This window comes from Lissotriton vulgaris, chromosome 4_1 (genome assembly GCF_964263255.1).
Source record: "Lissotriton vulgaris chromosome 4_1, aLisVul1.2, whole genome shotgun sequence".
Taxonomy (NCBI): Eukaryota; Metazoa; Chordata; class Amphibia; order Caudata; family Salamandridae; genus Lissotriton; species Lissotriton vulgaris.
In genome coordinates, this window is record NC_141691.1 from 577,270,126 (window position 1) to 577,297,139 (window position 27,014).

At 40.7% G+C, this 27,014-nt stretch overlaps 1 protein-coding gene across 1 annotated transcript in view; it reads left to right on the forward strand.

Moving 5' to 3' along the window:
• PPP1R17 (protein phosphatase 1 regulatory subunit 17) overlaps nt 1–27,014 on the forward strand; it is a 145,500-nt gene that overhangs the window by 65,668 nt on the left and 52,818 nt on the right. Inside the window, exon 3 of the mRNA XM_086966823.1 lies at nt 7,232–7,381. Coding sequence (XP_086822949.1) covers nt 7,232–7,381 — 150 coding nt within the window. The remainder of the gene's footprint in view (nt 1–7,231; nt 7,382–27,014) is intronic.

A 27,014-nucleotide genomic window follows, 5' to 3' on the forward strand; every position in this document is an offset into this window, starting at 1 on the left:
ATAGGGTCTGCTCTGGGTTATGGTTTATAGCATGAGTGATGCACAGTGTCTTGCTTAACATCTGCATGAACCTCTCAGTTGGTGGACCAGGCATCAACAAACAGTTGCGTTGCCATGGTGGTGTCAGTATACAGGAGTTTATTCTCTCTACAGACTTGAAATCAGTAGCGGCTCCTGGTGGGAGTGCTACCGGGCGGTGTCGTGGGGCAGGGAGGGGCAGGGTGGGAGGTAGTAAACACCGGAATATGGATGAATTCAGGTAAGTTGACAATAAATAAAAAAAAAAATTTCATTGTGGCGGCATCACATTTGGCGATTCAGGGCTACTGCTTAAAATACGTGTTTATGTGCACTAGTCCGCTCCCAGGCAGACATGAATTTCAGGAGGTCTCTCAGTAGTTCAGTGAGAAATATGAAGTTTTGCCTGAACTTTCCACAGTAGGTGACCATGTCCAGTAAACTGCGCACTTTGGATACCGATGTTGGTGGTGTGACAGACTCAAACTCTTGTACTTGGTAAGGCTGTAAGGTGGCATATATCCTACTGAGAATGAGTAGTAAAATCTAAGCTCGGCCTACGATTCTCACACCCCCTATTGACAAGGGTAAGTCTACAGTCTTCCAACACTTTTGCATGATTGTCAAGCAAGAGTGGTGTTCTTCAATGTTTCGCTGTCTGGTTGCATTACAATAATGCTGAGGATCTAACGGTATTTACAACAAGGGGTGGTGAGGGACAGAGTCTCTGAATTAAGCAGAAAGCTCTCACCCAGTCAAGAGATCAGGGCTAGATCCAACACCGTTTTTTAGCTCACTGCACCATCCCAGTTTCAGAACCTGGCTGTATGCAAATTAGTCTGTTCCTGTCCCAGTGCATGATGGGAACAGGGCAAACCAAACTACAAAAGCCAATTCTTACACTGGGAAGGAAACAAGCTCCCGGGGACCGGTTTCTGGCATTACAGCCGTCTTCGGCCCGGTTTGCTTGAATCCTGATGGTGCAATGAGCAAGGGTCTCACATCTGAGAATACCCTTCCACGCTTAGGGTGGACAAAAATATTTACAACAAGGGGTGGTGAGGGACAGAGTCTCTGAATTAAGCAGAAAGCTCTCACCCAGTCAAGAGATCAGGGCTAGATCCAACACCGTTTTTTAGCTCACTGCACCATCCCAGTTTCAGAACCTGGCTGTATGCAAATTAGTCTGTTCCTGTCCCAGTGCATGATGGGAACAGGGCAAACCAAACTACAAAAGCCAATTCTTACACTGGGAAGGAAACAAGCTCCCGGGGACCGGTTTCTGGCATTACAGCCGTCTTCGGCCCGGTTTGCTTGAATCCTGATGGTGCAATGAGCAAGGGTCTCACATCTGAGAATACCCTTCCACGCTTAGGGTGGACAAAAATATTTACAACAAGGGGTGGTGAGGGACAGAGTCTCTGAATTAAGCAGAAAGCTCTCACCCAGTCAAGAGATCAGGGCTAGATCCAACACCGTTTTTTAGCTCACTGCACCATCCCAGTTTCAGAACCTGGCTGTATGCAAATTAGTCTGTTCCTGTCCCAGTGCATGATGGGAACAGGGCAAACCAAACTACAAAAGCCAATTCTTACACTGGGAAGGAAACAAGCTCCCGGGGACCGGTTTCTGGCATTACAGCCGTCTTCGGCCCGGTTTGCTTGAATCCTGATGGTGCAATGAGCAAGGGTCTCACATCTGAGAATACCCTTCCACGCTTAGGGTGGACACAAATATTTACAACAAGGGGTGGTGAGGGACAGAGTCTCTGAATTAAGCAGAAAGCTCTCACCCAGTCAAGAGATCAGGGCTAGATCCAACACCGTTTTTTAGCTCACTGCACCATCCCAGTTTCAGAACCTGGCTGTATGCAAATTAGTCTGTTCCTGTCCCAGTGCATGATGGGAACAGGGCAAACCAAACTACAAAAGCCAATTCTTACACTGGGAAGGAAACAAGCTCCCGGGGACCGGTTTCTGGCATTACAGCCGTCTTCGGCCCGGTTTGCTTGAATCCTGATGGTGCAATGAGCAAGGGTCTCACATCTGAGAATACCCTTCCACGCTTAGGGTGGACAAAAATATTTACAACAAGGGGCAATGTGCTTTCTATCTCTCTCTGACTTACAATAATGACTTATGCTAAAATATGCGTGTCAGAGGGAGAAGCTGGGAGAGTGAAATGGGATAAGAGAGAAAATAGAGACAAAGGACTCCACAAACTGCCTCGTCCGGCAAATTGATTTTATATGAGCCTGTATTTTGGATTCGAAAAAATAAATATAATTGGAAGAATTTTTGGAATCTGGTGAAATTGGCATGTTCCATATACAATGTAAATATGTCCCGTCAACACTACAATAATAGGTATATATATGCATAGGTAATTGTCGTCCTGTTAGTTGAGACTAGCAACTTTACTTTTGTGTATAGTTATCACTTCAAACTACTGCCAAAACCTGTACAGTTTCACAGCAAGTGAAATTAAAAATTTGCTGTGTAAATGTATTCCCCCTTGTCTAAGGTCAGATGGTGGATGCTGCTAAACTTCCTTTGGTTAAGTCCTAATAAATCAGTAATTTATCTAACTCATGGTGGCTCTCTTTTGTGGGATTGTGGACACTTGCACATGCTGACTTACTGAAACCTGAAGTTAGGCACTCTTATGAATACAATGGTCCATATTCACCAATGTACATTTGTTCATAAATATAGGGGATATAACCACATTTTCCCTTTCAACCCTTGCCAGTAATTTACAAAAAGGTTCCTGGCAGGTACAAGTGCATTTACTAACACAGATTTCTCTGACACAACTGTGTAGACTTTCGAATATTAAATCCCACTCACAGGGTCGAAAAAGGGAACACAAAGGCATATTTTGCCTTGGAGATTTCTGAACACCCACAAACATGTACGTTGGACATTCTCCAACTCCTCTCTAACTCTTTGCCAATCTATAAAAGGTTGGGGTTGTACTCCAACTAATATCTGCAGTAACTCGCCTTCTAGGATTGGAAATGGAATGAATCACCCCCTCCTTTGCTTTGGTATAAGAGAAGAGTTTTCTAAGCAGATTATAAAAAAGTACATTTGCACAATTCTTCACCATTTGAAAACATAAATTGGCAAAATAGGAACCCTTGGTAAAAGTCACCTGACAGTACCAGCAGTATGCCTGGAATGTGGGTGAGTGGAGATACTCTTAAAATACATTCAGGTGCGGGGTAAATCTCCACCCATATTTTTAGATATATGTTTGTGAATTGGCCGAAGTGTCTCTACCAAATTAAACTCTTGAGTTACCTTTTCCCTAAGAATTACATTTATCTTAGATTATCAGAGAAAGTCAATTACAGATCTCAAATAACCCAAGATGTAGCATCTTGTGTGCAATTAAAACTTCTCAAATCTGTTTACACATCACTAAGAATCAAGTCTGTGTACTACTGTTTTGTGCAACACAGAATTTATCTTTTTGCCTTGCTGACTGCCAGCGGGGTTTACATTGAAAGATTAACTTGTTTGTTCTTTTTAAGTTGATTGGCACCAGCCATAACAACATCTTAGTCCTATTTTGATCCCAAATTCCAGGTCTCTGCTTTTAGGAAAGTGAGATCTAAAGGTAGGGTTGACATAAACCAGGCTGCAAAGTTCTGGAACGCCCTCCCTCTATTTCTGCAAAGCAAACATAGCAACCTGAAGTTCTGCAAAGCTTTAAAAATGAGGTTATTTACCACTTCGTTGGAACAATAATTGTCCAACCTGCATATATGTCCCATCTTTTTTTTTAGCAAGCCAAATCAGCATGGTGTTAAGTAAATTAAATATAGAGTGTACAGGGTGCATTACACATTTGTGAGTTCATATTCTAGATGTAAAGCCCTGTCATTATATTCCAACTTCTTCATTGTGTCCTTCGTAGCAACACTTTGCTTTTAGGAAAGGGGTCTCAACAATGCTTCTCTTCATTACCAAACTATCAGGAGAGAGAAATCGTAGTTGAAAAACATGGAACACACTGATCATTGATCCTAGATCACACTGTCTGCATGAGTTGTGCATGATGTTTATGTTTTAAGACTAATTGTGTTGTATCATTAAAGCATGTTTGGACTGCATTGATTTCCAAGTGGTACCTGCATACAACATATAGGGGGATTACAATTCCACAAAAATCGCCTTCCTAGTGCATGGTTGAAGGTTTTAAATTGACAAATTTACGACTAAATCAGTTCAATTCACGAACTTTATTCGGATAGACAATGTATCCAATAAAGTGGGACAGTAGTTAAAAAATAACAATAAGAATTAAAAATATGTAGTAGCAGAAATTACACTTCCATGGAGAGAGTGGCACGAAAATTTTAGGTGGCAAGTTAAAACAATACAGTCATCATAAATAAATCACTAATGTATAAAACCAATCCATTCGATAATTGGGAATAGTCTAAGCATTAAAAACTCAGTCCATGAACATTGACTTACGCACCCTAATTGCAATTCTCAAGAATGTGCTTAAGCGAAAAACCAACTCTTCATCTTCCAGGGCAAGCTAGCTTGAATAGGCACTAGCCAAACAAATAGGCCTGATCTTAGTGAAGAACAGGAAAAGAAGCCACTTGCTATATTTCATGTAAAATTTGCAGAAAAACAAAAAGTGTTGGGTTGATCGACCACTCATCCCGTACCACGGGCAGGGTAGTGAGTCAAGTTTAGAATGATAACCCAATGGAAAACACAATGCAAATTTCACTATCCCAGCCCTCAGGCAAAATAAAAGGCTCTTTTCTTATCGACTCATAAGCAGGGTGAGATAATTCAGCAGGGGGTAGCAATGGCGTTCATAAGCCATATAACTGGAAACCAAGGATTTCTTTGATTCCAGTGCAGTTCTAGCAGTGCTATCTGACAAATAAAGCGCGCTTCTAAGATCTTTTTTTATTTAAATTCCCGGCTACACTGGGGTTTAAGAAAATGGAACCCTTATTGACGCTACATAAGCTCTGGTACACTCCAGATAGCCATGGAATGGCCATCACCTTCTCACACTTCAAACAGTGTGTTATAATACCTTGTGTTAGGGTAGTTGCCTGGTTCTTCCACACAGAAAGCCAAAATACAGCTGGATGTCCATGTATAAAGTCAGATATGTAATTTAAGTTCAGTTCTTTGTGGCAAATGTATTGTGAGGTCGAGATTGGGACACTCAACAACTTCCTGCAGAACTGGTTTTCTTCCAGCTGAATGCAGGAACTGTCTGCGGTGCCCCAAATCTCAGTTCCATACGTAGCCACGGGGACACACTGTAATTTAAAAAAAATTTAAATAGCTAGAATAGCGCCTGTATTCTTTGGGCAGGGGAAACAAAAAATTGAGTTAATAGTCTTTGAGAACTTGCTTCTGGAGTGAGTCAAATGCTCAGTTCAGGAGCCGTTCGCAGCAAAGACAACTCCTAAGTAGGGGAATTTACAGGTGCTTACCAAATTTGATTGCCAACAACAATAGAACCGAGCTGCCGCTTTCTGGGGCCACAGAATATTTGAAATGATTTTTTAAAATTTACACACAGATCCAAGTCATCCATATATTTCACATAAGACTGTACTAGGATATGCAAAGAATTTGGGGTGCGGCTTATAAGGACCACATCATCTGCATACAGTAGTACAGGGAGGGGTTTCCCGTGGATCATTGGAACATCTTGGGTCATGGATACCAGTGACTTATTCAAACCATTAATGTAAATATTAAAGAGAAGGGGGCCAGGACACATCCCTGTCTGACCCCTCTTCCAACCGTAATGGCTCCCGATACCTCGCCACCGCTACCTATCCTCATCTGTGCCAGGAGGTCTTTGTGAAGATGTGCCAGAAATTGAACCAATGGCTCATCCAGCCCATAAGCCAGTAGAATAGCCCACAGCTTTGACCTATTCACAAGGTCAAAAGCTGATGATAGGTCCATAAAGGCCATGTAAATAGGGGAGTTCCGGGCAATGGTGTACTCTCCGATTACGAGGGTTAGATTAAGACATTGTTCGGTAGTACCGACCTTGCTAGGGAATGCTAGCTGACAGGGCTCTAAAATGTTACATTCCTCTAACCATTCCAGGATCTTATTGTATAAGACCCTGCCCAAAATCTTGAGGGTGTTGTCCATCAGTGACATCGGCCTGTAATTACTGGGCTGTGATCGATTCCCCTTTTTAAATATTGGGACAATAGTGCTCTTAGCCCAAGTGCTAGGTAGCGGAGCGTGCTTTAAATTGAGGAAGGCATTCAAAAGGAGCGGGGCCCAGAAATCCAGGTTCCATTTTATAAGATCTCTTGGTAGCCCATCTGGGCCCGGGGCCTTATTCCCAGTACTTTGATGAATGGCTTGTTCAACTTCATGCAAAGTTACCTGAATACTAGTGAATGGGCCAAATTCTGGCTGGTCTGTTCAGTCGATCGAAGGTCCCTTTCAGTAGACCAAAACATTTTGCCCTTTTTATTGGTAGCTGCCAGGGGCAATATTTTCCAGCGATCATTTAGAAGAACTTCCTTCCTGTTGTTAACCACTGCATATATTCATTCCTCACCAATTTCACATTTGAAGGACATGTAGGTGTGCCAGATATGACCCTACGTAGCTTCCTATTTGCCAGTGAACATTTATCATCGAACCATCTATGGCCCTGCTTCCTTAAAGAAGCGGGCTTCGACAGTAAGGTTTTGATGACCATACAAAGTGCAGAGAAATCATTCACTACCTCTAAGTGCGGAGTTTTAAATGACAGACCTGAGTTAATGAGGGGTAGGTTATCCTTCACCAATAACCTCAACAAGTCGTCGCTATTCACACCCCTCCATACTAGTCTTAAGTTGTTAGTGGATGGCGTTATATCTTTAACCCCACATTTAATTGGAAACACGGGTCGAGGTGCCTCCTTGTATTAATTAATCTTTTTAATCAATTGGTGCAAGGCAGTTTATGTATTTATCTGTATATTATAGAAATCTTATGATCTTGACAAATATTATCTATGAATGTATACCTTGCTATTTCACGTGTATCATGTATTACATTACTTTTTTTAAAGCGTTTATTTTTCTATAAATATGAAAATGCATGACATAGTTCAGCTCAAATGTTAGTGCAATATGTTTGAAGCAGATTGCTTTAACAGATTCCATGAGTCTTTGAGCATTATTTTTCCTTTTTTCAAATAGATATTACAGAAAATTTAATTGGAAGCTGTGATATGCAGAAGAAACAACGAAGTGGTAAAGCTTTACAAGTTTCCCAGACTATTGATCAAGATCTGCAAAAACCTAGGAGAAAAGATACACCTGCAATCCACATATCACCTTTTGTTTCAGGTACATAATGAGAATTTTGCTTGCAGGCTGAAATTGCATCCTGCAATTGTTTGAAAGCCTCTCAAAATTATTAATTGTATTGGTTAGGCACTTAACAGTCTTGTAGTCAGTTCTTGAGTAAGCACATGGTCTCCGGTGTTCGTTTCACAAGTTTACACACATCATTAAAACATGAACTCAAGTGTTTAAAAACATTTGGAAAGTCAATGGGTAGATCAAACTTTAGATAACAAAATCTCCAAACAGAGTATGGATTTAGGGTATTCTAATGCCCTTCTCAGAGCAATCTGTGTGCTATTATTGTTGGGATGTATAGTTTTGAAACAGAAAAGATGCTGCACATTTGTTAATGTGCCATGTGTGAAGAAGGTCCTTTCCTATGTGAATGTGCACAATGGCTATTACAAATAAGAAGATGCTTGAGCAGTTCCTTGATCCATCCTATGGGTAGGAGTCCATGTTTGTCTCCATTAAGAACATTTTCCTGTCCAGATAAATTCAGGATCCTATAGGATATGGAACCAGCTTCCCCTAACATTTGTAGCAATTTGATAAGTATCTGCCTTGCCCAATGTGGAGATTGATGGCTATAATGATAGGTGCCACTTTTTTAGCAATCCGATTTTCCGACTACCTTGTTCTTGGCAGATAGTGCTTGTCCTTATTTCACCATATCATTCTGCTTTTCTTTACCTGCTTCACCTTACATGCTTGCCTAAGAAAGGTGGACCTTGTTTTAACTTCCACAGTGTGAAATTCCCCATGCTCCCACCTAATTACTATGTATCATAATTTTGCAAAAGAGTGTCCCTCTCTACCTAAGGAATGGCCCCTTATCCTCTCAAATTTTCCAGATACATCTGGTTCAAGAGAAATATGGTGTGAAAATTAGAATACCATACATACTTTGTCTTTGGATCTCTGTGTCACAGGATAGGTGTTCTGGACAATAACAGTTTCTTATTCAAGTAAATATTAAATGCACAATTACTGAGAATTATCATTGCAATAAAGCTTGTGCCACACCAGGGAATATTGCTAAACTGTAGACAATAAGACATTTAGTTTTGTCTACATTTTTCCAACACATTACACAGTGTAACAGTGCTCTCAGATAAAAATTCTGACAAGACAGTATAAGAATTTACCAAACCTGTATGTTCAAGCCCAGTATACATATATGCCTGTGCATGTTAGTGAGAGCAGTAGCTGTCTTGCTTAGGAGCTCATGTATTGCACTTTTTTAGACTTAACTTTTTGATTGCCATAAAACCTGTGTCCCTCTTGCAGATCAGCAAGGCGTTATATAAAGTCCCTTCAGCAAATGATTATAGCTTGAGTATTATCGGTTGCAGTCAGATATGTCTTACAAGAAAAATATAACGGACTCCCCAACACTAATCTGGCACCTTTAAGAGCCACTCTGAACTCTGCTGCCAAACTCATCACCGGCTCAAAAATCCTCTCTACCTTAAAACCAAACAACCACTTCAATGACCCGCTACCTTCCAACTGCCTCACCACTGCCTCCCAATCCATCGTTCCTTGTTGGAATACAATTATCAACGCCTCTCTCCAGCAGGGCTTGATCCCGGACCCTTTGAAAGCCGTCCAAGTTCTCCCCATCTTAAAAAAACCTTCACTGGACCCAGCCTCCCCTGACAATTTCAGACCTATCTCCAATATCCCGCTACTAGCCAAAGTATTGGAGAAGTGTGTTCAACAGCAACTAAGCCAGCACATCAACAACTTCCACCTACTAGATGACTTCCAATCTGGATTTAGACCAGGGCACAGCACCGAAACTGCTATGCTCCACATCGTGGACGATGCCCTCCAAGCCCTAGACCAAGGCAAAACCTGCCTTCTAATCCTTCTTCATCTATCCTTCGCCTTCGATACGGTCAACCATGAAAAACTACTTGAACGCCTCAAACTTAGGATGGGTCTGAATGGTGTGGTACCATAATGGTTCAGGTCCTTCCTCCACAATTGCTCTCAGAGATTCCTCATCAACTGCAAACTATCAGCTCCCACCCTGGTCACAGTCGGAGTCCCCCAGGGTTCAACCCTCTCCCCCACCCTCTTTAACCGCTTGCGTGCGGCAGGACTGTGCTGGACATTCCAATTGCGTGCTTGGTTGTGACGGAACCATTCCGTCATCAGCCCAGCCCAACCGTGACTCATGACGGAATGGTTTTGTCACAAGCATGGAAGGGTTTAACCTTTACCTAGAGCCACTCACCGAAGTTCTCCGTTCCGCCAACATCTCCTACCATATGTATGCGGACGACACCCAAATATACATCAACATCTCCTCGCTCAATGAGATCCTCTCCCTGAACGAGACCCTGAAATTAACTGTCCAATCGCTAGCCAATAACCAACTCAAACTGAATGCAAAGAAAACTGAATTTCTCCTAATCACCCCATTAAAAACCAACCCGGAGATTCAGATGTGGATTAAGGCCATCACAGCCCTGAAATGCCCACCGATCACTGTGGACTCTGCCAAATTCTTGGGCATAATCCTCGACAGTAACCTCAATATGAGAGACCACATTAACTCGATGGCCAAAGGAGCCAGATCGTGGTCTGTGGTGCCTAGGATAAGCGCCAACTCTCTGAGCACAACCTCTGTGAAACAAAATCCGTTTCTATGTTCAATGCGTACAATGCCAAAATAAAGTTTAAACCAAAATTGTATCAAACTTCTTCATGTTTTATTCACATTGGTTTCTCATTTACGAAGTTTCATTTCCATAACTCATATCTGAAATCCACTTTAGTATATGCATTATAACATCATTTCCCAATGCATTTCGGACAACAGTCCTTCATCAGGGGAATCTGAAAGACAATAATCCAATCTAAGTATGATCGACCGAGACAAAACCAAACAAATAAATGCATTCAATCATATCCATTACTAAGTTGAGCAATATATCAATCATTTCTAAAATACAGAACCAAGGTGCCAAATCATACAGTAGTATTGTTCCCGAATGCGTGTTGTCCCGAAGTTGTGTTATGAGATAAATTAATTTTAGGTTAAATGAAAGGTAAAGCAAACCCAGTGCTAAGAAGAAAAGTACCCAGAAACTCAATGGTGATTGATTGTGCAAAGTATAACCACAAAAGATATCCAAAACCAAACAAGATCGTGCGAGCCTCGTGTCCGTGAATAGAACTTACAGATAAAGTTGAGCAAGATCCCGCGTCTCACTCGTGTGCCTTTCGTCGGTGAATGTGAACGGCGTGTGCCGTATATACGGAAGTAAAGTGAATGGAACTGACAGCATAGAACGTGGACTTCTCAAGTGGCGGCCATCTTACAGTGGTTCCGAAGAATGGTGAAAAAAGAAACCGTATACCCGCTTAGAAAATAGTGCATAAACAACGAATGATCAGAGTTCTTATACAAAATAACGGTTCTGCATACAGTGTGAACTTATGGGGAGATAAAACATTTCAGTTAGTTACCCAAAATAGCGGAATCAATGAAACAAAAAATGTCATTCTGAACATAGTTCTCTACAGATAACATGTAAATTCCACCCGATCATTAAGACCGGATGGTTTCATGGATTGAAGATATTTTATCCAGTGGTTTTCACGCTGCAACAAGAAATTGTTATTGTCTCTGTCATCACGCTTAGTAACCACTTCCACAGCAGCGAACCTGAGTTGGCTAATGTTGTGTCTGCTGTCTTTAAAGTGTAAAGCCAAATTAGATTTTACATTCACAGTTCTTATATTACTTTTGTGTTCGTTAATTCTCAATTTCAATTTGCGAGAAGTCTTTCCAGTGTATACCAATCCACACGGACATTTAATGATGTATATTACATTCTCAGTGTCACATGTTGCATTAAATCTCAATTTTATGTTGGTGCCCTTCTTTGGGTGTTTAATCACAGGCCCTTTGATAAGGTTATTACAGTTTTTGCAATTGAGACAAGGTTGATTCCCTTTGTACGTGATGGAGGAAATGTGTTTAGGGTTTTTTATGATTCCCTTCAAGTTGTTGCCACTTTTGTATGCAAATAGTGGCTGGTCACAAAAGATATCATTGAAATCCTGTTCTTTGCTGATAATCGGCCAGTGTCTTAATATTGAACTTTTGTATGCCTATGATGCCTCTGAGTATTTTGATATGACCACAGGTCTTCTTACATTGTCCTTTTGTTTTGTCGTCAATACATCCTGACGTTTCAATTTGTCACAGCGGTCTTTGGCATTGGCCGAAATGGTCTTAGGATATCCTCTTTGCTCAAAACGTTTTAACATTTGAGATGCTTGTTCTTCATACTCGGAAAAGCAGCCAGATTCCACTTGAGCTACCTCTGGAAGCTGAAACCTTTCATCGATGCACCAGACTTAAAAATGGCAGTTCAAGCACTTGTCATCTCCAGACTGGAATACGGCTGTTCCACCCTCACAGAACTACCTAAGACCTCCTTAGCGCCTCTAAAAGCCTACCTCAATGCTGCTGCCAGGCTACTCACAGGTACCAGGAAGTTTGACCACATCTCTCCACACATGAAAGCGCTGAACTGGCTCCCCCTGGAGGCCAGAATACAGTTGAAATTGGCTTGCACTATACACAAGGCTCTATACACAAACTCCCCTGCTTATCTGGCACAGAAATTATTGATATCCGGAGGAAGCTGGAACTCAAGGTCCGCCAGGAAACTCCTGCTCCAACCTGCCTCCTTTAAAAAAAAAAAGAACCTACAACAGGGCGTTCACCGGAGTAGCACCAAGAATGTGGAACTCTCTTCCACCCTCCATCAGGAAAATCCCTCTACTAACACGCTTAAAAAATTAGACCAAAACCTTCCTCATGAGTAAATTGCCAACATCCACCTCATTGAGCGGGACTAATCTAAGACTACCGCCTCACATATCACAAGCAGACCACAACGAAAACATTTGGAACCTTGTTTTTTCTTCTGACGATGATTGTAACCATATGTGTTGATCTGTTTGCCCCTGCACCTTAATCATTTTGTTTGTTCAACAATGTATTCCATGTAAAGCGCTCTGATACCCTCACGGGTCATGTTCGCACTCTATAAAACAAAAAAATAAAATAAATAAATAAAATAAAATCAATTCCGACTGAAGTGGCTTTCCATTGACGGAAGGATCAAGTATAAGATAGCTTGCTTGACTCAGAATTTACTGCATCAGAATACACCCACATACCTGGCAAATAAACTTGAACTATCGAGTGGGAATCAGGCACTAAAAAGCTCAAACACTCTACTGCTGATACCCCCAAAGTTAAAAAAGAACTGAACTTACAACCGCATCTTCTCTGGTCTTGCTCTGAGAATATGGAACACTCTCCCGCCAAAATTCAGAACAATCCCTTTGTCCTCCTCTTTTAAAAAAAAAGTCAAACACCTGCTCATGAATAGCCACTGGAGACAATAGTACTGTAACTTCTTAAACTATTTGGAATGACCCTACAACTTTGACCTCCCCTACCTATGATGCAATCTGCTTACTGTTCAAGGTGTTGATGTCCATTTCCATTTGCCTTGGTTGTTGCATGGTTTTCAATGGTTTTCTGGCTGATCAAAATGAACCAGCAGACAATGTTGTACAGGGCTCTGTTACCTTTCTGGGTCAGTAGTTAAAGGACTGATCATGAATAGCCACTTGAGACCATAGTACTGTAATCTCACATACTTTTTGAAATGACCTCACAACTTTGACCTACACAACCTATGTTGCAATCTACCTAATGCTAAAGATGTTGAGGTCAATTTTACTTTGTCTGTAATATGGGTCTGTTTATATGTAAGTTTTGATTAGGCTTTCCCACTCAAGCTTAACCAGTGGGCAACGATGTACAGTGCTCAGATACCCTGCCGGGTCATGTTGGCACTTTATAAAACTTTTCAAATAAATAAATAACACATGTATTTATTAAAAAGCTTAAATATTATTAGTCACAGGCCATAGACGACTTGCAAGGAAAACAAAAAAAATGTGTTTTTATTAGAAAGCATGATTCACAAGTATGATCTGCCTAAGTTTACAGTTAGTAAAAACTACAGGAGTTACCCATATACCCTTGAGGGAATGGGGTATATTTTGTATCAGACAAAAATATCCCATAGGGGCTATTTACAAAAATGACATATGAATCAAATTAGCGGTCACAATTACACCAATAAAAGTTGGACCACACAATTAAACTTTAATTTGTATTGATTCAAACTGAATGTACAAAGACAGCATCAAGTATGCATAATAAAAATGCTTTAAAGAGTGCAAAGTGGACACAGTGCTCATGAAAAGTAAGGTCAACGGCACAAAGTGAAACACAAAGTTAAACACAAAGGGAAAGAAAAACAACGGCGAATAAAGGAAGATACATCCAATGAATGTTATGCATGAGTTATAGCAGTCCATTTTCAGATTATCAGGAGACTATCGAAATCCATTTCTCTGATGGCATATGTTAATGCCATTTTGACCCCTTTTAGTTTTAATTCATCGCCAGGTTAAAGAATGCACCAAAAATTAGATTGCTGCCTGCAATGATTCCAAGAGATATGCAAGGCAGAATCAGCAAAGGTGGTCATCAGAATACCCAGAAACAAAAAATAGTAATAAAAATTGCCCCACACCACACCGTGATAAAGTAATTGAAGAGAATCAGTTACACTAACAATTTATCTCAGTATCATATAATCGCCTAGGTAGGGAAAAATCCAATAGGGGATAAAGTTATTTGTTGTAAAGCAAGTGTGCCCAGGAAAAAAAAGCTGAGGTGATAAAAGGGCAAGGAAATTCATGAATAAAGCTGGAGTGCTGGCATGGAGAAAGGGCCACGTAACTGTGGTGATTAGGAACTGCAAACTTCCAATGACAGAATAAATCAGCTGATATTAAAATCAAGGATCACGCTGAAAAGAAGGCGGATCCAATAAATGCAGAAAAAACTACTCCCTACCTTAGTGATAATTTTTTCACAACCTATACCAATCCCCATAAGTTCCAACCTTGGTGATGACATAAGAAACTGAAATCTGTGACTTTCTCTGAGTCCTCCAAAAGTTCACTGGGCGACTCTGATTCATGAGAGTGCATAAGCACTTCAACTGATCTTAACTGATCCCTAAACCACCAACCCATTTTGAAATGGCAGATGATGAGTTGCAATGTAGTTCCTAGATCCCTGATAGGCTCTGCTCATTGGAATAATATACACTATAGTTTTGACATAGGACTGAGGTCAGAATGTCTCTATCGAGCACATTAAACGTAATTACTTGTGTGTGCCAGCTAATTCTGAGGTCACTAGAAACTTCTCGAATTAACAAGAAGGGATTAGTTTCTGACATCCACATAAACATGACAACTTTGTTTCCCTTTAGAATCAGAACAGTTTCAGAATCGTGGAAACAATAGATAACAGTTTCACTCAGTCAATCATGCATGCTTTGTTTCAACAGAGTTTACACAGAAATAGGTAGACAGGCATTTCAATAAAAAGGGTTTATTGAACAGTCTTATTTCTTGTGCAAGAGATATGAGTTGCTACAATCGTAAGACAGAATGCGAAGTATAATACGTACAGCGTTAGCAGTAAGATAAAATAATACTGCAATAGCATGGTTTGTAGCTATGACATATATTCATAAAAATACATACATAAATAATACAGCCTAAAATGTGAACACTCATCTGGTGCTTCTAGATAGTTCTACCCCAGTGTACCTAACCTAAGTGTAGTACGAGATAAGAATCAGGTGCTGTTTTTCTAAAGTATAGCTAGATATAGTTTAGTATTGCCAAGAGTTCCTCTAGGTTCTAGTCTGCTCCATACCTTAGAATGAGAGAGGTTGGAATCTCTTTCCGCGTCTTCATCTCTAACACCCCGCAAGGGGAATCAGAACCACTGGATCTGGATTCTCTGTGAGGAAGATGACAGCATCTGGTCAGTGCACCAGGCGGGGACTCGATCTCCTTCTGGATTTGCCGTGGTGAGCCGCGTAGCTGAGCGTACAAGTATACAGCTGGACTGTACTGTGGTTTGCCATGGCAAGTGAAGGTATATTTATACTGTGAAGGTGTTTAGGAATGCCAGTATTGACCTAAATTCGGGCAGAGGAACGTCATGAATGAACCCCTAAGGAATGGATGTTTATGCATAATAAATGAGTTATTGGAGAAATCGATATCCAAGCAAGGGGAAATCCTAAAGGCTTAAGAGCCTGGTTTTCCAAGAACTTGGTATGACCTGGATGGACGGATATATTTGACCATGCCTGTATTTGGTTAGCATGGATAATGCCTAAATGAAGATTTTATTTCTATGCCTAAATAAGGGCAATGTGAATTGTGCCTATATAAGGGCATACATTGGGAAACCTATATACGGTATCTAAATCATCACACAACAGAGGGAGAAGCAATCTTCAATACAATCATCCAGGGAGTGGCAGACACACCTCAAGTTCTACAAATGGGGATACCCACAGTAGCTAACCTGAACAGGGTAATTACAGCCAATTGTATCAATGCTGAAAATGACACTGTTAACAATTTTCAATTTGTCTAATCATATTTTGTCATATTATTAAAATAATTTGTAGAGCACGACAGCTACGCCAAAGAGTATCCTGGCGCTAATAGTGAAGTCTAGACCAGTAGAAGAAGCAATTAGAAAGCAAGCCCAAAGAGTTAAGTTTTGAAGAGTTTTTTAAAAAGCAAAATGCCCTCAGTGGCCCATAGTTGAAGGGGAAGAGCATTTCACTCCATGGCAGCCAAGTAAGAATATGAACTGTCTCCCCATTTTTACTTTTGAACTGAGGGGTGACCACCAACAGAGAATTAGAGGACCAATGAGATCTCGTCTGTTGGTACGGAATGAATCTGTTGAACAGATACTGAGGGCCCTTACGATGGAAAGCTTTATGAGTAAGGACTTAGCCTTCCCACCTGGTGCAATCTTTTACAGGTAGTCAATGTCGATGTTTCAAGGTTGGCTGAATATAAGTTCTCATGGGGAGATGCAACAAAAGTCGTAATGCAGCATTTTGCATTTGTTGCCGTCTCCTAAGGAGATAGGCAGGGAACCCTCAGTAGAGTAAGTTCGCATAATCCAACCTAGAAGTGATTAAGGCTGTACCACATTATTTAGCTGCTTAAGTGGGAGCAAATGCAATCATTGTTTTAGCATTTTTAACAGGCCAAACCAGGCACTTATTCCCCTGCCACCTGAGGTGCATAAGACACAGGGTTATCAAACATAACCCCTAGATTGTGTGATACCACTGCTCGAGGCTGTGGAGTAGGGACATCCTGTGGCCACAGATCATTGTCCCAGGTCGGGGTGGGGGACAAGAACAGCAAAATGTCAGTCTTGCCAGCATTGCATTGGAGACTGCTATTATGCATCCACTGAAATACAGCTGTCAAAAAATTGCTAATATTATTGGAAGATTTGCGATCCAATGTAAGAACTAGATGTATATCGTCAGTATATGAGACAATATGTGCACCAAAGAATTTAATCAGGGTAGCCATTGGGGTCATATACACAACCAATACCTTAGGTTCAGAGGCATATAGGACCATCAACACTGATTGAGACCTCCCCATCTGAAATTAACTCAGTCACGCCAGTGCAGATCCGCACACCTGCAGCACCGAGATGCTGCAAAATAATGGAGTGTGAGACTGTATCAAAATCTGCAGATAGAACCAAGAGAACTAGAGCAATCTGTTTACCATGAGTGAGCGCTAGCCTGATAATTGTGTCTGCTATGTCCAATAGAGTGGTCTCGGTGCTGAAGCCAGGGCGGAAGCCTGACTGGGAAGGTTGACATATCTCCTTATGCTCTATATAAGCCGAAAGATTTTTATTATTGAGTTTCTCCAAAATCTTGGCGAAGGCTAGGAGCAAAGTGATAGGGTGATAGTTAGCATGAATCATTTTATCAGCCAATGGTTTAATTAATAATGGGATTAGCTTCGCTTGAATCCAGCCACTAGGCACTATGGCCAACTGAAATTATGATTCAAAAGCTGGTTTAGAAATGGGGTAATAGCATCACAATTAGAGACCAAAATGTGAGGGGGCAGGGGTCATCTAGTGACCCAGATTTAGAGGATCTTATAACATGCCCAGATCTTCCAATAAAATGGAAACAAAGTCTTGCAGCAATCGACTCTTGGGTGGCCTTCCCCCCCACCTGCTGGGCTAAAAGGCCATCAGCCTTTAGTGGAACCTTAGCCTTCAGAGGCAAAGAGTCAACAAAAGTTTTCATTTCAATATCAAAAAAGTCAGAGAGCTGAGAGCAGAGTTTAAGTGAGGGTGTCAGGCGCTGAAGCAGGGCTTCTGGATGGGTAAATGTCTTTAGAATTTTAAAACCGTACCAGGTTTATTGTCTGATATCTCTATTTGAACAGTAAGAAATTCAGATTGCATTTTCTTGATAGTTTTATGATAGTTGGTTAATGCCATCTTATATCTGAATTTATCAAGCTGGAGGTTACGGCGCCTCCAAACTCTTTGCAATTTCTTACAGACTTTCTGCAGCCCCTTGAGCTCCTCATTGAATCAAGGGACAGACAGTTGTTTTTCAGGGGATTTGGCCTTAATGGGAGCCATTTAATTGGCCGCCTGGACAAGTCAGCAGTTAACTGCCCCTGTAGCTGCCACCATATCACTGCTCAAGAGAGGAGGATGCAGATTCAAGGTGGCACTAAACTCATCCGATGATACAGCAGCCCAATCATAATGCGATACAGCAGAGAGTGTCCTAAAGACCCGAGGACCAAGGTCCAAAGACAATTGAAAGTATATCAAGGGACAGATTGGTCAGTTCAAAGTTTGACCTCAGAAATGGAAACTTTGCAATTGGAAACAATTATACATTCAAACATATGGTTTTTTAACATATGTTTGAATGTATAATTGTTTTATGAATGTAAACTTGAAACTGTATTGGTTTTAATAAATTGTTTTTCACACTGGTAAAAATTATAGTTCTCTAATTTATGTGGTGATTTGTAGACAGGGTTCCTATACTGACTGTTAGCCTGTATTAGTGATTTATGTGTATGTTATGCTAATGACTATCTTGTCCTTGACATCGTAGCTACCCTTTGAGCCTTCTGGTTGGGTTAGTCTACGCTGTAGGGTATTTACCCCCACCAACTAGGGACTCTTTGTGTTCTTTGCATACCCCAAGAAGACAACAAAATACATCTTTTATATAAACAGCTGTCATTTGTCCCTGCAACTGACAGTGATTTTTTTGGACTACACAAAGCCGACTGTTATTTTTATGGCAACTGCCCCAATAATGTTGGTACAACTCTTTCTCCTTATCGTACAAAATCCACCTTCCATCCAGAAACTTTCACTATGCCACCTGAAAACCTGACTTTCCTGCAGGAAGTGATGCAATTAAAACAAGAGATCGAATATGTTCCATACAATTTACCTTATTTGGGAAACAGGCCTTGTTTTACTTAAAATCTAATCATGATCTGATTATCAAATCTGCAGAGAATGGTGGGGGGGTCTTGATTATGCACCATGCCATGTACAGTGCTGAGATTACTAGACAACTAACCAACCTCACCCACCATAGTCAGTTACCATGTGATTCTTTATCGGACATCCAATCCCATATCCATAGTGCAACTAAAGTGGCTCTTGATATGGACATTATCAGTAAGAAAGAGTATCTCTTGTTTAACATTAATTATCCCCGTACTTTGGTGATCTGTGTCATGCCCAAGATACATACCAATACCACAGACTCATCAAGATGCCTGGATGTGGTTCAGTTCTAGAACTGCTGGGCAAATACATAGTCACCATGATCAACAATGTGTTCCTCCCACAGCCTCATCCATTGGGGACAGGATGGACCTTTTCAGACAAATAGAGGATATGGATTTTGGTGTGGACTCTGACTTGTTGGTAGGACTTGATACTGAATAGTTATATACTAACATCCCCCAACTTGATGGTATTGAACTCATCCACAATCTATTGGACACAAGGTCCTTACCCTCACAGGTTCCTACTGATTTTGTTGTGGAGCTCCTTGAGATTGCCCTTACATGCAACTGCTTTCTGAATGAGGATACTTTTTACATACAGGAAAAAGGTGATTCTATTGGAGCCTGCTTTTCTCAAAATGTTTCTATATTGTATGTGGACAGTCTTGAAAAAACTGTAATTTTGACCCTCTCTATGCCCCTCTAACCCTTTTCATTGTACATTTGGCTATGTATATGTTATAACGATTACATTCTTCTTATCTGGTGGGGAGACATTGACTCCTTAACTTTCTTTGTTGACTGGCTTAACACCACACAAATATACCTCTCCTTTACTTTTGAGGCTAAACCTGACAATTTACAATTTCTTGATCTCTACTTATTGATATGAGATAGCAAAATGAGTACCACCTTGTACAGAAAACCTACTGAAAGGAATACTTTAATTGTGTACATCAGTATTCACCTTAGGGGTTTATGTGACTGAACTTGGGTGATCATTTAGTCCACGCTATGACATGGTCTCCAGAATGCCTTCGTACCAATCTATCACTAGCAGCTGGGGCTTGCCTTCTTTTACCAGCTTGTTTAAATGCCAGAACTATGCAGGTTGTCCCCAAAGCTTTAATACCAAGATTTTTAAACATAATGATACCAGCTATCCATTGAAACAGTTCACAAACTACAATTCAATGAATGTTATTTATGCCATCCATTGTCCCTGCAAGACAAACCACACAAACGATAGAGACTCTTATCGTCTAACTCCGGAGTAGGATCAGATGTGAGGTTAAGGATGCCTCTTTGGTTGCTCATTTCTCCAACTTAAAATATACAGAGAACGATTTAATTTGGCAAACAATTGATCAACCTTCCCTCCCTACATGAGGGCGCAATCCTGAACATCTCCTCACAAGATGTGAATGATGATGGCTCTCTACGTATGATTCTGTCAACAAAGGGCTTAACTCTCTTTATGAATTAAATAGTATGATTGCTATATAATGTGCTCTACTGATTGTTGTATGTTCATTATTATGGATTCCCTTGATAAATGACACTATATGACTATTAAATTTTTTCTGTTTGTAATTACATTGTCCCACCTGTTTACAAGTTACCTTACATTCCAACTGTTGCATATATCATATTGCTGCCATCTGCCCATTGATTCTAGTTGGATGGGTCTTAATTAGGTTGTTTTCTTTATTCCATAAATGTGTTTTTATGTATAAGAATTGGATTGGCTTACATTAGCATGTTTATTTAGATTGTATGACCTTATATTGGGTTAGTTACAATCCTAACTTCTCCTTTTTTGTCTCTTTCTCGTTTATAAAGATCAAAAAGGGTGTGTTAGACCTGGCATCCTTGGTGTGGTTTCCCATGACTTTTTGCCTCTGCCTCCTGTATTTTTGGCACTGTGCTGGATTTTGTTTTTGCTGGTTTAGATGCCTTGGGCACTTTGCCACTGCTGATCAGTGCCAAAGTGCAAGTGCTCTCTGGTTATATTGTTATTTTGTTTGGTTGTCCATGAATGGCATATTTGTTTTACCAGTAGGTCCTTAGTAAAGTGCATTGAGTGTGCCAGGGCTGATAATTCAAATGCTACTAGTGGGCTTGCAGCACTGATTGTGCCACCTACATGAGTAGCCCTACAATAAGTCTCAGGCCTTCTACTGCAGTGCCTGTGTGCAGTTTTTAACTGTCATCTTGACCTGGCCAGTATACCTGCTTGCCAAGCATTACCCTTCCTTTTTCTTACACATGGGGCACCCCTATGGTAGTCCCAAGGTACCCCCCTGTGCACGGTGCAGTGTATGTGAAAGGTAGGGCATGTACTAGTGTGTGTAACATGTCCTGATAGTGAAATACTGCCAATTTCGTTTTTCACTATTGAAAGGCTATCTCGCCCATAGGACAGAATGTAGAATGCTGTGTAACCATTTACAAGAATATCTTACCATAGGAGACAGATAGAAAATTTTAGTCTGGTATGCCTGAACTTAGAATTTAATAACACGTAAGGGTTGTTTTTAAATTCTGTGTTTGAAACTAGCACTTTTAGAAAGTCTCTATTTTCTTGTTGAACCCTTCTGTGTGCATCTGCCTGTTCGTGGATTGACTGTCTGGTTTGAGAGCGACAGGGGCTGGGGTGAGTCTGGGTGAGTCAACACTAGGCTGAATAGGCCGATCTGCATTTGGAGTGGATGGGAGGAGTAGCACCTGGGCCTGAATAGGACTGTGCCTGCCTTCCACAATGCTGGCTCCACCTCCTGCAGAGCATCTGAAGACCCTGGCCCACACTGACAAAGGAAGAAGTTGTGCACTGGCAGAGTGCACCCAGAACTGGTTTGGACTGGACCCCTCACACATAAAGAACAAATGCCTAGATGCATCAATGGTTTTTGCATTTGCAAACGGTGCGAATCGCAAAATTCGGCCGTTTGCGAATGCAAATCCCGTTTTTGGGATGCATGAAGCATTTTGCCATTTTTGCAATTTAAGAAATCGCAATTTGATTGCGATTTCTTAAATTGCGATTGCATTTAAGAAATCGCTATTTTGCGATTTCTTAAATGCAATTCATGATTACTTTACAGTTGCGAATTCGCAATTTGGAAGGGGTAAATTAGCATGAAGTTGAACTTCATGCTAATTTACAGAAAACTTTCAAACATGCACTAGTTGCATATTTGAAAGTTTTAATGTACACACACACATGTCCTTGGGTCATGTGTGTGTGTAAATTGCACTTACCGTTTAATTTCAGGGGTGCAGGGAGGAGTTCTTTGAACCCCCCCTGCACCCTTGAAATTGCATTCACATTTTGCGAATCGCAAATTGAAATTCGCAAAATGTGAATGCCTTCCCATTGATTCCTATGGGCCTTTTGGCCCATAGGAATCAATGGGAAGGGTTTTCCTTAATTGTGATTCGCAAATTGTGAATCGCAATTAAGGAAAATTACCGTTTTGATGCATAGCATTTTGCGATTTCTTAATTGCGATTCCTTAATTTTCGCAATTAAGAAATCGCAAAATGTTACAATGATGCATCTAGGGGAAAGACTTTTGGGGTATACATATAAGAGCTGAAACCATTGTAAGTTACTCTACTTCATGATCAAGAGGAATTCCTGCCAAAGAAGATCAGCTGAAGAGACTGTGGAGAAGTACTGCCCTTGTTGTTTGTCTGGGGTTGGCCTGCAGTTTGCTTTTTCTACTAAGGACAGGACCAAGGGACTTTGCTGTGTGCTGTGTCCCCTGCTTAAAGAAGGGCTTTGCTGTGTGCTGTGTCCATCTTAAAAAAAAGTCTCCAAGAGTCCTGTTTCTGAAGTCCCAGGACCAAAAGGGCTTTACCCCAGCTTCCCTGAACTTCCTTGCTGGGAGTTCTAGCCTGCCAGGAGGTGCCTGTAACTGTGTGAGGCCCTTTGCTGTTGGGAGCTGGAAAAGCGATGCAACGATTGAGAAGCATGTTGCCTCCGCAGCAGCCGCTGTTGCATCGCAGAGGAAGCGTGCCGCCGCTGCCGCTGTTCCTTGCCGCATCACCGGAGAAGCATGATGCAGGGCCGTCGCATCGCTGAGGAAGGATGTCGCCGCTGCCACTGATCGCTGTTGCATCACCAGAGAAGGGTGTCGCAGGGCCTGTAGCGACTCGGGAAGCCATTGATTATGCCGCACGGCCGTTGGGTGTGCACTCATCACCTCCACGTTGTCGCATTGCATCAACGACGGCATTTTGTGGCATCACACTGGATCTTCGCAACGCATTGAGGCGCCATCTTGTCGCATCACAACCAAAGCACAGGAACAATTGACGCATCACCTTCTCTGCGACCCTTTTTGTCTGTTCTGTGTTACACATCCAAGGTACTTTGAGAGTAAAGTGTTGCATTTACTATCGACAAGTTTATTTTTGCAACAACCTTTTAAAAGATATTCTACTGAGTATCTGTATGTTGGATTTTTGTCGTTTTGGTCTTCTTTAGTTTAGATACAGGTATTTTATTTTTCTAAAATGGTGTAGTGTCCTTATGTGGTGTTTTCACTGACTGTGTTACTGTGAGTGTCGGTACAAATACTTTACACATTGCCTTTGGAATAAGCCTGTCTGCTAGTGCCAAGCTACCAAGGGGGTGTGCAGGGGTTATCTGAAGTGTGTAATGCCCTTAGCCTGACTAGAAGCAAGGGTCCCTATTTGGTCAAAGGTACCTACCTCTGCCAACTAGAGACCCCCATTTCTAACAGGGTGCATCAATATCCTGTCTCTTTCTATTCTCTTCTATAATCGCCGAAATTGAGTTTGTTGTTCTCCCTTTAAGTGCTCCTTTTAGCCCCCTGTTGGGAGCCTTGAATAATTTTTCATTAATTTTTACCCTCTCCCCCCAAGTGCTCTTGTGAGTCCCTTTACACTGTAATACCTATTCAATTAAGTTGAACCACTGTGCTCTCTCTCCCATGCATCTCTCATATAGATGCCGCTCCCTTTGTCGACATCCCCCCCTGAGTACCATTGATAGACCATTACACGGTCTAGTTTTCCAACACTGCACACAGATGAACTGATCGGCTTTAGTTAAGCTGAGCATTCTGCCACGGCCCAGCCTGATGCTCCATTGTCAGATTAACACCTTGTAAGAGGGATTTATCCCTTACAGGTAGAACTTTGTTCCCCCTTTTTCCTGCGTGTACCACAAACCACCCTTAGACCTTGAATGTATTGGTTCTGCCTCCTTTTCAGATAGTTCCTCATTTGTAATTTTGGCTGATTCAATCTGTGATTGGAAGGTTGCAGTACCCAATCACCACAGTTACATAGCCCTTTTGCCATGCCGGCCCCCCTGCTTTAAATGTGAGTTTCTTAACCCTTTTATCACCTCAATTAATTTTTCCTGGGCACCGTTGCTTTATAATTAACTTTTTCCTCTGTTGATTTTTGCCCTCCCCAGGCGATTTTATGATACAGAGACCAATTGTGAGTTTAACTGTTTCTCTTCAATTACTTTAACATGGTGTGATGTGTGGCAATTTTTATGACCATTTTTCACTTCTGGGTATTCTGATGATGACCTTCCATCCTGGAAACATTACAGGCAGCAATCGTATTTGTGGCGCATTCTTTGTCCTGACTATGACCTTAAACTAAAAGTGGTCGAAAAGCGATCAACATATACTGGCAGAAGAATGGATTTCAATTGTGTCATGATAATTTATTAATAGACTGATATAACTTATGCATTGTTTTACTTTCTCTTTGTGTTTCACTTTACGTCATCGACCTTGCGAGCACTAGGAGTTCACTTTGCACTCTTTTAAGCACTTTTATGATGCATAATTGACGCTGTCTTTTGTACATTCAATTTGAGGGAATACAAATTGAATTTTAATTGTGTGGTCCAAATTTTATTGGTGTGATTGTGACCACTAACGTGGTATATATGACATTTTATAAATTAACCTTTATCGGATATTATTGCATGATACACAATAGGTCAAGTGTTAGACACAGCTACACACTGAGAATTCTTTGTGAATAAGGCCTGATTGTTTAGGTATTATTCATTTCTAAGGCCCTCATTACAATTTAGGAAGAATAAGGTGAAGTATTTACCACACTTGGTAAATATCATTACCACAGGCTGAGCTATTTACCCTATCTGGTAAGTATATCCTATTCTGAGTTTTCAAACTGTAAATGAAACATAACTTGCAAATTGGTATTTATTAAACCAACTGTTAGGTATCTTCCCTCAATAAAATTCAACAGGTTGGTCTGCTAGAATATGTCGGGGAAAAACTGTCAGGGTGTGATAATTATCAAACAATTCATTATTCCTAGGGATCGGAAATTGGCCTTGATCTTGTAAACAGAGTGTTAGAGAAGAAAAATACACAATTATCCATAGAAAAAACCTTGTGAAGAGAACCGAAATATTTTCAAGCAAATCACCCTTTCCTGCTTTTTGTCAATGCATTGGGTATTTCTGAATGACTGATTTTTTGTGACATATAAAGCCGAATACCACTGACAGGTGCTTATGAAGCTGAGATCTGGAACACTACGTGTGTATGCCTTTACTTGCTGTTCAGTCCAAATTTTGCAAGTAGACTTGAACACCTTCATCTACTTCAAGTTAAATGGTTAAGCTAAGAGTTGATCAAAGAAACGCAGACAATTAGAGTATTCCAACCTGAAGTATTTTAGCACTTGGGAATGACAGATCCTCAGTTATGCCCTACACAAGGAACAGTTGCTGACCGATAAAAGCTTAGGAAGTGCCTGCCTAAATGTGAGTTCAATTTGTAAAGTGTTAGTTGTCAACCAATAACATGTTCTAAAAGTTTGCTTTCTGTAAATAAAATGTATTGAAAATGCAGGGCCCGATTCAAAAAGGTAAACTAACACTTTTGTGTAATTGTATTACTTTTCGGTATTCACATAGGTAATCTTATACCTAAAGTCTAACTTTTCACTATTCACAAAGGTAAACTTAGACCTAGGGCCAGATGTACGACCCTTTTTTGCGGCCGCAAACAGGAGTTACTCCTGTTTGCGACTGCTTAAAAGGGTAATGGCAGGTACAAATGCTATTTTGCGAGTCAAAGACTCACAAAGTAGCATTTGTGACTCCCACTATTAGGAAGGGGCATCCCTTTCTAATAGCGAGTCACCATGCTCTGTACAATTGTTTTGTGACCGCATTTGTGGCCGCATAACACTCACAGTTTACCACCTACTTCAAGTGCCACTGCCTGCCCTTCAAGACCACTGCCTGCCCTTTAAAAAATGAAACTGAAAAGTTAAATTTTTCTTTTTGAAAAGCATTTAATTTTCCTTTAAGGAAAACGGGATACATTTTAAACAAGCATTTGCAATGCAATAGGTCTCGCATTAGGAAAGTTTGAGCTATTGGTGTTGTAAATGACCAATTTTTTATTTATGTGTTGGTTTTGAAAATAGCGAAATTAATAGCTTTGTCATTTACAATGCCAATACTTTTAACTTTTGCAAATTTGACACCTATACTATTTGTAATGCAACATGTTTGGTATTTACGTGACTTAAATGTATTGATATTACAAATAACAATGGCTTTTAATTTTTTTCGATAATGAATACTTAAATAAAAGTTATTGTAATTTATAATGGCAATAGCTTAAACTTTTGTAAATTGCTTTTGTGAAGATTATGTTAATTGTATTTTTGTGTGACTAAAATCCAAGAACAGAAGTGAAATATTAAAATCTTTTTGTGACATCGGTAATAAAGCTTGAAACATTGAGAGAACATATTTGAAGCAGTTGTTGTTGAATGGCTGCACAGATTGATGCTGTGGTGGCGCTGAGTGATGCTGTGGAATTCAGTGATCCTGTGGTAGCGCATAATGATGTTGTGGTGCCCCTGAGTGATGCTGTGGTGGTGCTGAGTGATGCTGTGGTGGTGCGATAGATAGATAGATAGTGAGTGCGATGGATAGATAGAGTGAGTGCAATAGATAGATAGTGAGTGCGATAGATTGATAGAGTGAGTGCGATAGATAGAGGGAGGGCGATAGAGGGAGGGCGATAGATAGAGCGAGTGTGAT